This window comes from Elephas maximus, chromosome 21 (assembly GCF_024166365.1).
Source record: "Elephas maximus indicus isolate mEleMax1 chromosome 21, mEleMax1 primary haplotype, whole genome shotgun sequence".
In the NCBI taxonomy this organism is placed as follows: Eukaryota; Metazoa; Chordata; class Mammalia; order Proboscidea; family Elephantidae; genus Elephas; species Elephas maximus.
Window position 1 is genome coordinate 24,680,203 of NC_064839.1, and position 12,518 is coordinate 24,692,720.

General features: G+C 51.9%; 1 protein-coding gene across 7 annotated transcripts in view; it reads right to left on the minus strand.

The window, feature by feature from the left end:
- KIFC3 (kinesin family member C3) overlaps positions 1-12,096 on the minus strand; it is a 36,611-nt gene extending 24,515 nt beyond the window's left edge. For 2 of the 7 annotated variants that reach the window (XM_049864467.1, XM_049864464.1), the window contains exons 1-3: positions 11,990-12,096; positions 6,809-7,013; positions 3,974-4,116 (exon numbers count right to left, since the gene is read on the minus strand). In XM_049864467.1, coding sequence (XP_049720424.1) covers positions 3,974-4,116; positions 6,809-6,974 — 309 coding nt within the window. In that variant the 5' untranslated portion in view covers positions 6,975-7,013; positions 11,990-12,096. The other 5 variants (XM_049864462.1, XM_049864463.1, XM_049864459.1 and 2 more) reach the window with 4 other exon arrangements.
- Between the last annotated feature and the right edge of the window lie 422 nt (positions 12,097-12,518).

The window sequence follows — 12,518 nt, forward strand, 5'->3', positions numbered from 1 at the left end:
CTTATATATTCAAAACAAAAAGGCAAATGGTATGTTTAAAAAATGCTCAGTAGTCTAGAGTAGAGAAGGCCGGGAGGTGAAGTTGGGCTCTGCCTCGTGGAAGCTGTGACTGTGGGCAAGTTACTACCTTCCTGGAAGCTTCACTCTCTTCGTTCTTAATATAGACGCATAGCGACCCTATAGGACAGAGCAGAACTGCCCCATAGGGTTTCCTAGACTGTAATCTTTTTTTTTTTTTTTTAATTTTTATGGTGTTTTAAGTGAAAGTTTACAAATCAAGTCAGTCTCTCACACAAAAACTCATATACACCTTGCTAAAAAGTGAAAAACACCTTGCTACATACTCCCAATTGCTCTCCCCCTAACGAGACAGCCCGCTCCCTCCCTCTACTCTCTCTTTTCATGTCCATTTTGCCAGCTTCTAACCCCTGTTACCCTCTCATCTCCCCTCCAGGCAGGAGATGCCAACATACTAGACTGTAATTTTTACAGGAGCAGATCACCAGGTCTTTTCTCTCTTGGCGCTGCTGGGTAGGTTTAAACTGCTGACCTTTCAGTTAGCTGTCAAGTGCTACCAGGGCTCCTGAACACATGGTATGAACTCGATATAAGGATATAAGGCAGCCGTATCACTATAGTAAGGAGCCATGGTGGCATAACTGTTAGTCACTTGCTGCTAATCAAAAGGTTGGCAGTTTGCACATCATGGGTGCGCAACCAATATCACAAAACGATTTGTGCATTAATTGTTTAATGAGAAACTAATTGACCCTGAAAACTTTCACCTAAAGCACAATAAAAAAATAAAAAACAAAGATGAGAATGTAAGGGATCAGGGAAACAGAAGAACCAGAACAGAAATAATGAGAATGCTCACACAGTATGAAGAATTAACGAATGTCACTGAACAATTTGTGTAGAAATTGTTGAATGGGAACCTAAACTGCTATGCAAATCTTCAACAAAAACATAATAAAATAGTATTTAAAAAAAAAGTTGGTGGTTTGAACCCAACCTAGTGGTTCTGCTGAAGAAAGACCTGGCAATCTGCTCCTGTAAAGATTACGTCAAGAAAACGCTCTGGGGCAGTTCTACTCTGTCACATGGGGTCACTATGACTTGAAATTGACTTGATGGCATCTAACAAGAGCAACATCATATTATTTCTATAACCTTCAAATTTTTTACTTTTATAACGAGAAAAGACAATAAAGAGAATTGAAAAGAAGAGCAAAGCAGCACAGATAAGTGGCCAGTTAGCTCACAGCCCACTCCTTCCCTTTCTCAACCTCCTGTTCTACTCAGGGAGAGAGGGTGGTAAGGACATCTCTCATTTCTAGGAAAATTCCCACCGACTTTATTTTGTCCCTACCCTTCAACCAACTGCTACACCATCCATGAGCCGGCCTTGTCAGCGGTGCAGGCAACGGCAGCAGCTGGAAGTTTCCATTTGCCGACCAGAGCAAAGGTTACACTATTTCTGGCCTGCTGGCCAAGCCACACAGGAAGGGCAGACAGGCTCCCAGGAGGCTAGGAATTTCTGCAGGGCCTCTGTAGGGAGCCTCTCAGATTTTAACTGCTTGACAAGAGGCTGGGGGTCACCATACCTAACAGGTCTCCTGACTGTGCTGGGGAACAATGTTGACAACCCTAATTTGGCCCCATAGCCATGCTCCTGAACCACTGTAAACATAATCTCGCTTTGCTGGGCGAGGTCAAGAAGGACAGGCATGTGGAGACTGGGAGGTGGCAGGAGCTCCTCAGAGATCCTCTGTAGATCTGCTGACCCCAGAGCTCAGCTGCAGCCACAACCAAACACCCCATAATCAAAACTCAAGAACAGAGACACCACCCAACTCAAGGCTGCAAGTTCCTGACCTCCTCCTCCCGATTTAACTACCACTGGCTCCAGTCAGAGAAAAAACGAGCAATAGGTTCTCTAGTTTCTTTAACTGTTCTCTCGCCGGACCTGCTTTTCTCACTGACCTTACAGATAAAAAAAAGAACTGTTTGGTTTGGTTTTCAGGTAAATCACACAAGAAGGGTAGAGAAGCACCTCGAAGCACGAGACTAGCCCTGAAGCAACATCAACTTCCGGGCCACGTCAGGGCAGGCACTGGGGTCACACACTGTGACCCAGGCCCCGGGCTTTTGCTGCACCAGGGAGGACTTCCTCAAAGGATATCCATGCTCCCAATGCTCTGTCCCTGCCTGCCATCTGCACGTGTCCCTTCAATGCTCTGTGCAAGTGTGGCTTCCAGAAAGGGCAGGGTCTGTTTACATGGACATCATAAGAGTGTGAGAGAACACTGGGTCCTCCCTCTTGTGCCCAACCTTCCTGGACGGGGGGCACTTGGCAACACCCCCCGATAACTCTGGTACCTCTCCCTCTGTCACAGCATCTATGGCCCTGTCACAGTTTGCATTTATACATTCAAGATTATCTGATTACTCTCTGGCTCCTCCTATAGACTGCAAGGTCTATTTCTGTTCTTCACTGTACCAGGGACCTAGCACAGCACTTGGCACGGAGCAGGCACTTCATAAATATCTGTTGCATGAATTAATTGAAAACGTGCAGAACCTCTGACCCAGTGATTCTCCTTGTAGAATATAACGCCCTGCAAATACTCAAAGCTGCGGCTGCATGAGCTCACAGATATTTAAGGAGATTCATTGCAATCCGAAACAATACAAACAGAGAATCAGTTAGATCGCTTATGGTAAACCCATATTACATAACTATTTAAAAAGACTCAGGTCTCTATATATTTACATGCATTAAAAGATCACTAAGATTTACTGCCGAGGCAAAGAGGTAGTCACAAAATAGTACATAAAAATAAATCATAAAAGTTGTACCAATAAATATAATTAGGTGGTTCTATAGGAACGAAAAAGGTCTGAAAAGAAAAAAACCAAACTCTTAAGAGTAGAAGTTTCAGAGATTCTACTACAGGAAGCATTCTGTTTCTAGGTTTCACATCTCTGCCTGTGTGAATTCTTTACACCAAACGTTATAAAGCTAGTCACGTTTAGTGGTTCACATTCCAACTTGCTGTGTGACCAGCAGCAAGTTACCTAACCTCTCTGAGCCTCCATGGCCTCATATATAACTCTCGGATAACAGTAGTAACTGTCTTGAGACTGGAATGAAGATAGATCCTGCATGAAGGGCCACAGGCCCAGTAAGCATTCAATAAATAAACAGAAAAACCAAACCCACTGCTGTCGAGTCGATTCCGACTCATAGCGACCCTATAGGACAGAGTAGAACTGCCCTGTAGAGTTTCCAAGGAGCGGCTGGCGAATTCAAACTGCTGACCTTTTTTGGTTAGCAGCCGTAGCACTTAACCACTACGCTACCAGGGTTTCTATTCAATAAACAGTAACTATTATTATTTCTGTCATCATCATGTACAATTTCTACAAACAATATTCTATATATATTTCCTACAAAAATACATATATATTTGCATATAGATACATACATATGTAAAGTTAGTCTTTTTAAAGTCACTTGGTGATAACTGCAAGGGAAAAACCCCAACGTTTTGGTGAAGCCCCTCATCTAGCTTTGGATTCTCACTTAAAACGAGGGAATACAAGTGACTTCCTCACAGACTCAGGACCATGTGCCCGAGTGGGAATGAACAGAGACTCCAAACCCAGCCTGTTTCCCCAACACCTTCTCAGAGAAGCTTCCACACTTCCCCCTGTCACACCTCAGCCAGGGCGTGGCTAAAAAGCTTATCATCTCCCGTGAGAGTTTCCCTGAGATAACTTAATAAAGCAAACTGCTCCATCCGTGCAGGCACCCTGGTGGAGCTTGGGAAAGAGGTAGAGGCAGGTCCATGCTCTCCCTCCATGCACCTTCCCCATAGATTCTGTCAGGGACCCAGCCACTGGAGCTCAAACGGCCAAGGCCCATTCAGCTCCACCCCTGTGCATTTCACATGGCCCCAGGGCTTACCTGCACGGCCAGGTAGAGCCTGCGGGGGCTCCCAGGGCCAGCCCAGTCCACGCTGAGGGCTCGGCACTGAGCTAGGGCAGGGTGAGCCGCACTTCGGGCACTGGAGTCCTCGTCACTGCCGGTTGGGGTGTCTTTTCCACGCCCTGTCCCAGGACAGAGAGTAAGGTGAGACACGAGAACTGCTGGTGTGGACCACTGGCCAGGGCCATGGCGGGGCTCAGCTTTCACCCTCCCCCTTCCCCACAGAGTGGCCCAGGTGTAGCCAGGTGGGACACACACCCTCTCGCAGGCCTGCTCACCTTGTGCAGAGGGAAGGGTTGGCTCCTGCAGGGGCTTGGCTCCCTTCTTACCTAAAGATTCCCTGCAGGAGGGCTCCCCTCACCCCCACAGCAGCTTAGCGGCTGGCACCTACTCACTAGCACCCTCCAGAGGCACAACGGTTAAACACCTGGCTGCTAACCAAAAGGTTGGTGGTTTGAACTCACCCAGCGGCTCTGCGAGAGAAAGACCTAGCAATCTGCTTCCGTAAAGATTACAGCCTAGAAAACCCTATGAGGCAGTTCTGCTCTGTCACATGAGGTCGCTACGAGTTGACATTGACTCAACAGCATCTAACAACACCAACAGAGAGAGTAGCAGAGGGAGCCGATGCCAACCTGCCTGAGCAAAGCTTCGAGGTGGCGGGCTGCCTCTGCTTTATTTTCCAGGCCGCCTCTAGGTGGCAATTCTCCTCTGCCTTCATTCAGGCCACACTGGGTGGGTGGCCTGGTCCCTGCTGTCACCAAAAGCATATTCAGAACCAGCTGAAGCGCATTCCCAGATGCCTCTGACACATTGCCTTCCTCATCCCATAGGGGGTGGGGTGGGTGCTAACTGGCATCAGTGCCCCCAACCCTGCCCACCTGTGGAGCTGGGTGGGGCTGGGGAGGGGGCTCGCCTCTCACAAGCTTCAAAGCCACCACCCTGGGACATAAGCCCCTGGGCCAAGTGCTTTCCAGTCCTTTTTACCCTCCTGGACCCTGAGTTTCCTTGTCAGTAAAATGGAGATAACAACCTACCTCACAGTCCTGAGGTAAAGATTAAACGGATGAGACACAGGAAGTGTTCACACAGGGCCAGGCACAGAAAGTGCCCACAAAGACAGGCTGATTGCCATCATCTCCTCACAACCACCCCCAGGAATGGGGAACATTCTCCCTGTTTGACAAGCCAAGAACCGGGAACCAGAAGGGTTAATAATGTGCCCTGGGTCACACAGAGCCAGTATTCAAATCCTACTTGCAAAGGGACCCTCGGGCTGACCAGAGGAGTGCTGGGTCAAAAGTCATGGAGGGGCAAGAAAGGCTGAGCCCCTCCCCAGTGGCAGGCACTAGACTTGGCGTTTCACACACAGGATCTCATTAGACCCTTGTCTTAAATTTTTTAATGGATAAATGGATAAAACTTTTTAAATGGATAAAAGTCATATGATTCTCATAATACTCGTTTAATAGAGCTAAATGAATACATACAGAAGACTGGAAGGAAATATATAAAAAAGTGACAGGTTTTTAGGGGATTTTTATTTTCTTCTTTATACTTTTCTGTGGATTTTAAATTTTTCAGGGGAACATGGTTTTAGTTTTGGGAGTTTGATTTGTTTCATTTTTTACCAGAAAAGAAAAACTCACCCGTATTACATACATAATCCTTAGGACCTTCGGGGTGGGGACCATCTTCAGCCCCTTCCAGACAACTGAGGCTACCTGACCCAAAGCCCAAGTTTCCCCACCCTCGAGGCCCCGGGGGTCATCCCCAGCCATGTTGTCCTGGAATGGTCAGCCCCAGGGAACCAGAGAAGCAGCCCTCTGCAGAGAGAGCAGGAAGACACCCCACTCAGGTGTCACCGACAGCTCCAGTGTGGTGGGAGAGCGAGAACTGAAAAGAAGCTTCCCCTTCTGTAAATCAAGAGGTTTGGACCTGATGGCCTGGGGGGACTCTGCCAGCTTAGACAGGCTGGCAGTCTACCTAGTAGGTTAGGGGTGACAGACGGAAAACACCTGAAGGACCTTGCCGAGATACCCCGTTCTCCTCCCACAAGTCCAAGCCAGCTCAAGAGAAGGGTCCTAGGCAGCTTCCCAGCCCTGCAATCCTGCCCCCACCTGGAATCAGAGGAGCCGCTCACACTTTGACATTCACCGCACCAGCACCGGGTGACACCACCCAGAAAGACCAAGCTGGCAGGTCAATTGCCCCAGGGAGACGGCCAGAGCCCAGGCTCCAGGACCCCCTCACTGCCCACCTGTTGCCAGGGTTTCCGCAGAAGCCACCCTGGCTGGCTCCCAAGCCCGAGCGCGTGGCACCCTGGCCCCGCCAAGCCATGCTCCCGAGCGGCCTCAGTCTATTCCTCGCGCCATCCACCAGGCGAGCCCAAGCGGGATCAAGTGTCAGCGCCAAGCAGGGCGCTGCGGCGGCCACTTCACCTACCTTGTTTACAAGGCACGCAGAAGCCTGAGCCAGACCACGAGCTCTCCAGCTCTCTGGCCAAGAGCGATGGGGAACAGTCTCCACCAGCCTGGCTCAGTCAGAGATAGCGTGGCAGTTGGGGGTGTTTTCCCCTGCTCTACAGACTGTGTTAAAGTTTAACTCGGCTTCCGAGGCTTTTCCTTACAGACAGGGGCACCGGCCCCAAGGAGCACCCAGAGATCTGCTCCGCACCCGGCGGCTTGGCCTGCCTGTTACCCTGTAATTACCTGACAGCTCTGAGTTTAGGAACTGGTGAGAAACCTCAGTCTCATCTCTGGTATCTGGAGGAAGGAAGGGAAATAAAGAAGCATTTTAAAAATGCGGACTCACCAGTTCTCAACCTCCCCAGGCCGGTGTGTGGGAAAGGGCGGGTGGCTGGGCTGGCTGGGGCGGGGCGAGCCATCCCTGGCTCCGGCTCCCGGGCCCGGCCCACTCTCCACAGGCCCCGCAGCGAGGGAGTGGCTCCCAGGTTCCACGTCCTGTGAGATGGGACCATGGCCTGAGGCTCAGCAGCCTCCTCTGGGCACCGGGTGGCCTGCAGAGAGAACAGGGAAGATGAGGGTGTTTGTTGACCACCAGCCGGCACCCTGGGGTGGAGGCAGGCCACCTGGAAGGGTCACCTGTTACCCAGAGTGGCACCCAAAACACCAATATCCCCCGAGGACCCCTGGCTCGAGAGACGAAATGGGCCTGTCACCATTTCAGGGGTGTTTTGTTACTGAGTAGGAGTCCGTGAGTGGTGCAAATGGCTAAGTGCTTGGCTACTAACTGAAAGGTTGGCAACTGGAGTCCACCCAGAGGCACCTCAGAAGAAAGGGCTGGTGATCTACTTCTGAAAAATCAGCCACTGAAAACCCTCTGGAGCACAGTTCTACTCTGACACACATGGGGTCGCCACGAGTCAGCATCGACTGCCATGGTTTGTTCTTTTTTGTGTGTGTGTTGTTTTGTTACTGAGTAGGGAGGCACAGAAGCGGCACGCAGCCCATCATGTGCATCTGCAGCCCACAATGGAGACTCCCCATCTCAGCCCTGCCACCCTGAGCCTGGCACGGTTCATGCCAGCTCAGCCCCAGGTGAAAGAACCACAAGTCAACAGAATCTTCAGAAATTTAATTCTTTTCCCCCCAAAACAATCTCATTTTCTGACTGCATTTAACAGGACTCAGTAGCCCCTAAGCTTCAAGCTCCTCTGTCTTCCAACCAGCTGAGCAGGGGCTCAGAGAGGGGTCAGTGACAGTTCCAGCTGTTCAATTACTAGTTTAGGTCTATATATATCAAATGCTCTTAAAGTCGGCTCGTTAATGTATTCAACTAGGCTTCACTGTGTTCACAACGTGGCAGGCACTGTGCTAGGTGTTGGGATGCGAAGATTCATTCGTTCTTCATTTAATAATTATTTGTCAAGTGCCTACCATGGGCCAGAAGTCCTTTTTGATCCGGGGAGACATGGCCTCAAAGCTCCCGGTCAGATGGGAGATAAACGCTTCAACAAACCTTCACAATCCAAACAGGATACAGGTGAGGCTGGAGGTACCCACCTGGTGTTGGAGGAAAATGGGGCGCGGGTGGGGAGCATTGTTTGGGGAAGGAAAGCCCATAGGTCCCTTATGAACTGAGCGAAAGAACAGAACAGAGTTCAAGCATTCACTGCACAAATCTTTATTGTGCACCTACTGTGTACAAAGCAGTCTTGAGGCTATTTAAGGCAACCAAGCTACAGTCCCGCCCTCCCATCTACCAGAGATACCATTTACACAAGGGAAGTCAGCCCAGTGGTGGCAATGTGGAGTTTGCTTTCGGTTTTAAACTTGAGTCTGAGGCACCCGAGGGACTTCCTAGTGAAGCTACCTGGGCTGTAGACCACTTTCCCCACCCCTCACCGCACTGACCACCCTCTACCAAGCAGTGTTGTTGCTTTTAGCTGCCATCAAGTCACGTCCCCAGACTTATGGAGGCTCCATGCACAGCAGACCGAAATGCTGCCCAATCCTACACCATCCCCATGATCGACTGTGGATGGGACTGTTGTGATCCACGGGATTTTCACTGGCTGACTTTCAGAAGTAGATCACCAGCCTTTCTTCCTAGTCTGTCCTAGTCTAGAAGCGCCACTGAAACCTGTTCTGTATCATAGCAACATGCAAGCTTCCACGACAGATGGGTGGCGGCTGTGCTTGAGATGCACTGGCCGGGAATCAAACTCGGGTCTCCAATACAATATGGAAGGCAAGAATTCTACCACTAAGCCACCACTGCCTTCTACCAAGCAGTAAAGACATCTATTTGAATGGTGTCCACCTTCTCTGAGAGACTAGGACTCCCCGAGGGTGGGACCACAGGCCATTCATCTTTGCGGCCCCCACAGTCCCCACCCTGGAGTTGCATCCATGCCAAGCACTCTTTGCGGGCTTTACGGGTGAATCCCCTGACACAAACTGATACAAAGCCTCGGCAGAGATCAGGGCTAGAGATTGAGACTTAGAGCTAGGAAGCTAATGAGGGTCCCCAAAACCACCAGCGCATGCAAAAGGTGTTCCAGGGGAGAGGCAACCAGGAGAGGGCAGTGCTCACTCACAGGGTAGGAAGGGCATGAAAGCCAGAGAAGGCTGGTTGCAGAGGTGGCTGAAGGTGGGCAGGTGTAGAGTCCTCAGACTTGACCAGAGAGAGAATGGGAAGGAAAGGATGCCAGTTCCCAGTGAACCAGACTGGAAGGAAACTGAGACGGGCAGGGAGCCCCTGGGTGCTCTTTAAGAGAGCTTGTTGATGGAGCAGGGCAGGGGGCAGACTTGGGAAGGCTCAGGAGTGGGGTGGGAGCTAGAGGAAGTGGCTACCTGCCCCTCTTGGGAGGTCTGGCTAGCAGGGGAAGGACAGGATGAATCGAGAGGACTTGGTTTTTGGAACAGGAGAGATATGAGCATGTTGGGTAGACAGAGGGACAAGAATGATGGAAGCACAGAGAGGGGAAGACAGTAAGAGGCAGGGTGGGAGGCACGAAGACGTAGTGTCTGATGTTTGCGTAGTTGAGCCCTAGAAGGCCAGTCTCCTGGTGAGGGGACAAAAACTTGGAGGAGGAGGCTCCTGGGTGCAGCGTCACCACAATGGGGCAGGAATGTGGGCCACAGGACGGGTGGAGGCAAATCCAAATATGTGGGCTGGCTCCACTGAGGAAATCGAGATGGACCAGTGTTGCTGAGATGTGCTGAAACCCATGTGAAATTGTTCACTACAGGTTAGTAAGCACAAGTAAGCTTGTGCTTACCTTGCTTACTGGGTCATCCGCCCCTATTAGGAATTATAAATTGGAAAAAAGGCTTTGACTCTATAGGAAGGTGGTGTGGGGCTGGGAGAGGGACAGGTGCCAGCCATATCTAGAAGAAGAAACTTTAATGTGGTGAAAAAATGTGAAATTGTTTACCATAGATGGTCTGGTAAGCAAGGCAAGCGCCATGCTTACCTTGCCTATCAGATAATCTACCCCTAGGAAGGAAAGAAACCAAGGGGAGCAGTCAAATGTCCTCTTCTCCAGGCTGCTTGGCACAGGCAAACAACCAACCCTGCGGACGAGCTGCCCAACGAGCAAGGAGGGAGAGAGGCTGGCTCTACCTGTGAGCCAAGCCACTACAAGGTGAGGCGGTACAGGGCACTGCTGGTCAACTGCATGGTAGAAGGAGAAGACATATAAGGAAATCAGCTAGATCTAAGGGGCAGGGGCAGAAGACATTATTTCTGTGGCTTTCAGGAAGGGAAGTCAGGGAGGTAGCCAGGAAGATGTCAGGAAGAGAGAGGGTGTGTACAAGATCTCAAAGAGGAAAAAGCAGCTGAATTTAGCAGCTGGAGGAGGGTGGGGAGTCAAGAGTAATAAGGAATCTCAAATAAGGCCACAGTTCTGGGCCCAGAAAGACGCACCCTCTCCCCTTACTTGCATGGGCCTTCCATAACCCACCTGGCATCTGGGGCCTCTGCCATCCCAGGATGGGGAGGGGGATTACATGGAAGAGTGGTTATAACCAAAAGCTGGTTCAGAATCTGGCTCTGCCACTTACTAGATGTGTGACCTTGGGAGAGCCACTTTGCCTCTCTGTGCCTCATTATCCCCATCTGTAAAATGGGAAGAACTCTACCTTCTACAGTTGGTGTAAAGATTAGGCAACACACATATAAAGTGTTCAGAGCAATACTGGCAAAAAAAACCCAGTGCCGTCGAGTTGATTCCGGCTCATAGTAACCCTACAGGACTGAGTAGAACTGCCCCAAAGAGTTTCCAAAGAGCGCCTGGCGGTATACAAAGAGTTAAAATTTTTATTTTTCAGTGACCTCCCACTTGTGGTGGATGAATGCAGAGGGGACAGCTGGAGGAGGGGGACACCTACCTTCCCGGGTTTAGGCCAGGTGGCAGAACTGCAGGGTCAAGGGTTTCCTCCTTCTCCCAGACCTGGGGCATTTCAATGATTAAAGGACAGATTTTGCAACTGCCCAGGGACTGCTGCTGGGGAGGGCTCAGTCCCCCTGGGAGTACAAGCAGAAGGTCAGGGAGACTGCACAGGGGCTGGGATCTTCCCTGCACAGAGCCACACATCTGCGTTTTTCACAACAATCCAGATTTTAAAATTCTCTGCTCTCTTGTGCCCTTAAGGACAGTGGAATTCATGACCCTGCATCCTAAGGTCCAATCACTGCAAATACAGGGCCCCATTCTGAGGCTGCATTCCTGGCAAATGACTCTGCTGGCCAAGGAGACAGCTACTTTATCAAGGGCATGGGGCATAGTCTGGGCAAGAATGGGTGCTCCCCCAGCCTCAGGGAGAGGGAAAGCCAGGGACCCGGAAGGGCCAGAGGTGGTCACAACCCTCAACCTTGAGACAGATGTGCTCATGGTGATGGCAAAGGGCACTTGAGAAATTAAATACAGCTTCCTCTTTACAATCTCCCAGGACCAGGCCTAAGTTCGGCTCTAACTCGCTATGAGGGGCTTAAGGGGGTGGCTGCTGGGACCTCCAGCCTACCGCTGGCAACGGCCCGATTCCCCACTGCCCAACAGGGCACCTGCCAAGGTCCTCTTTCCTGAACTGGGGGCTGGCCCACCCCACCCCGGCCCTGCCAGCTGGAAAGCGAATTGCTCAGGGTACGTGGTGGGAGGCCCCAAAACTGCAGCCTTCAAAGGAAGGAAGCAGCGCTGATTAACATCTGCCTTTCTGGGGTAGGGTCCGCGCTCTCCCAGGCCGATGGAAACGGAACGGGGGTCCCGAAGCTGCTCTGATCCCAGAAGACGTGCCGCTCCCGTGCCCAGCTCGGGGCACGGTCTTCGGCCCAGGTTGGACAGTGCCAACGGACCGCACAGGGCTGGGTCTCCGGGGCCGAAGCCGGGGCCGGGCCTTCCCCCGCGCCCCAGCGGGCCCGGACACAGGGGTCCGGCGGTGAGGAAGGGCTCGGACACGGCGCCCCGTACGGCGGGCCGGGTGGAGCCCAAGCGCCCAGCCCGCCCGCAGCCCGCCGGGGCCTCCGACTTACCCGCCTCACGGAGGCACGATCCCGGGGTCGCCGCAGCGCCGGGGGCTCGGCCCGGCCCGGCCAGCCGGCTGGAGGCAGCTCCACGCCGCCGCCACCTCCTCCTCGGCCCGCCCTGCTCCGCCCCGCTCCCGCCCCTCCCGCACACTTTCCACAGGAAATGATTAGCTCGGGCCGCGGCGCGTTCCCATGGCAACTGGCTTAGACCCCGGCGGGGGGCGCGGCGCGCGCACTCACGCACACGTGCTGGCCCGGGCGCGCGCCCCCGTGCACTCACACGCGGGGGCTCCCACCCTGAGGCGTCAAGCTTTCACCCAGACGTGTCCACGCGGTCTCTCCCGCCTTCTGCGCCCTGCACACGCTGGTGCGCACATATTTCCACAAGAACTCACACTTTCACGCACCGAGTCTTTCACACACTCTGATACACGTGTTCTCTCACGCTACTGCAAATGCTTTCACACACACTCACACAAGTCTCGTAGGTCTCACACATATTCATCCACTCGTTAATACACGGTTGCCAGGGCTG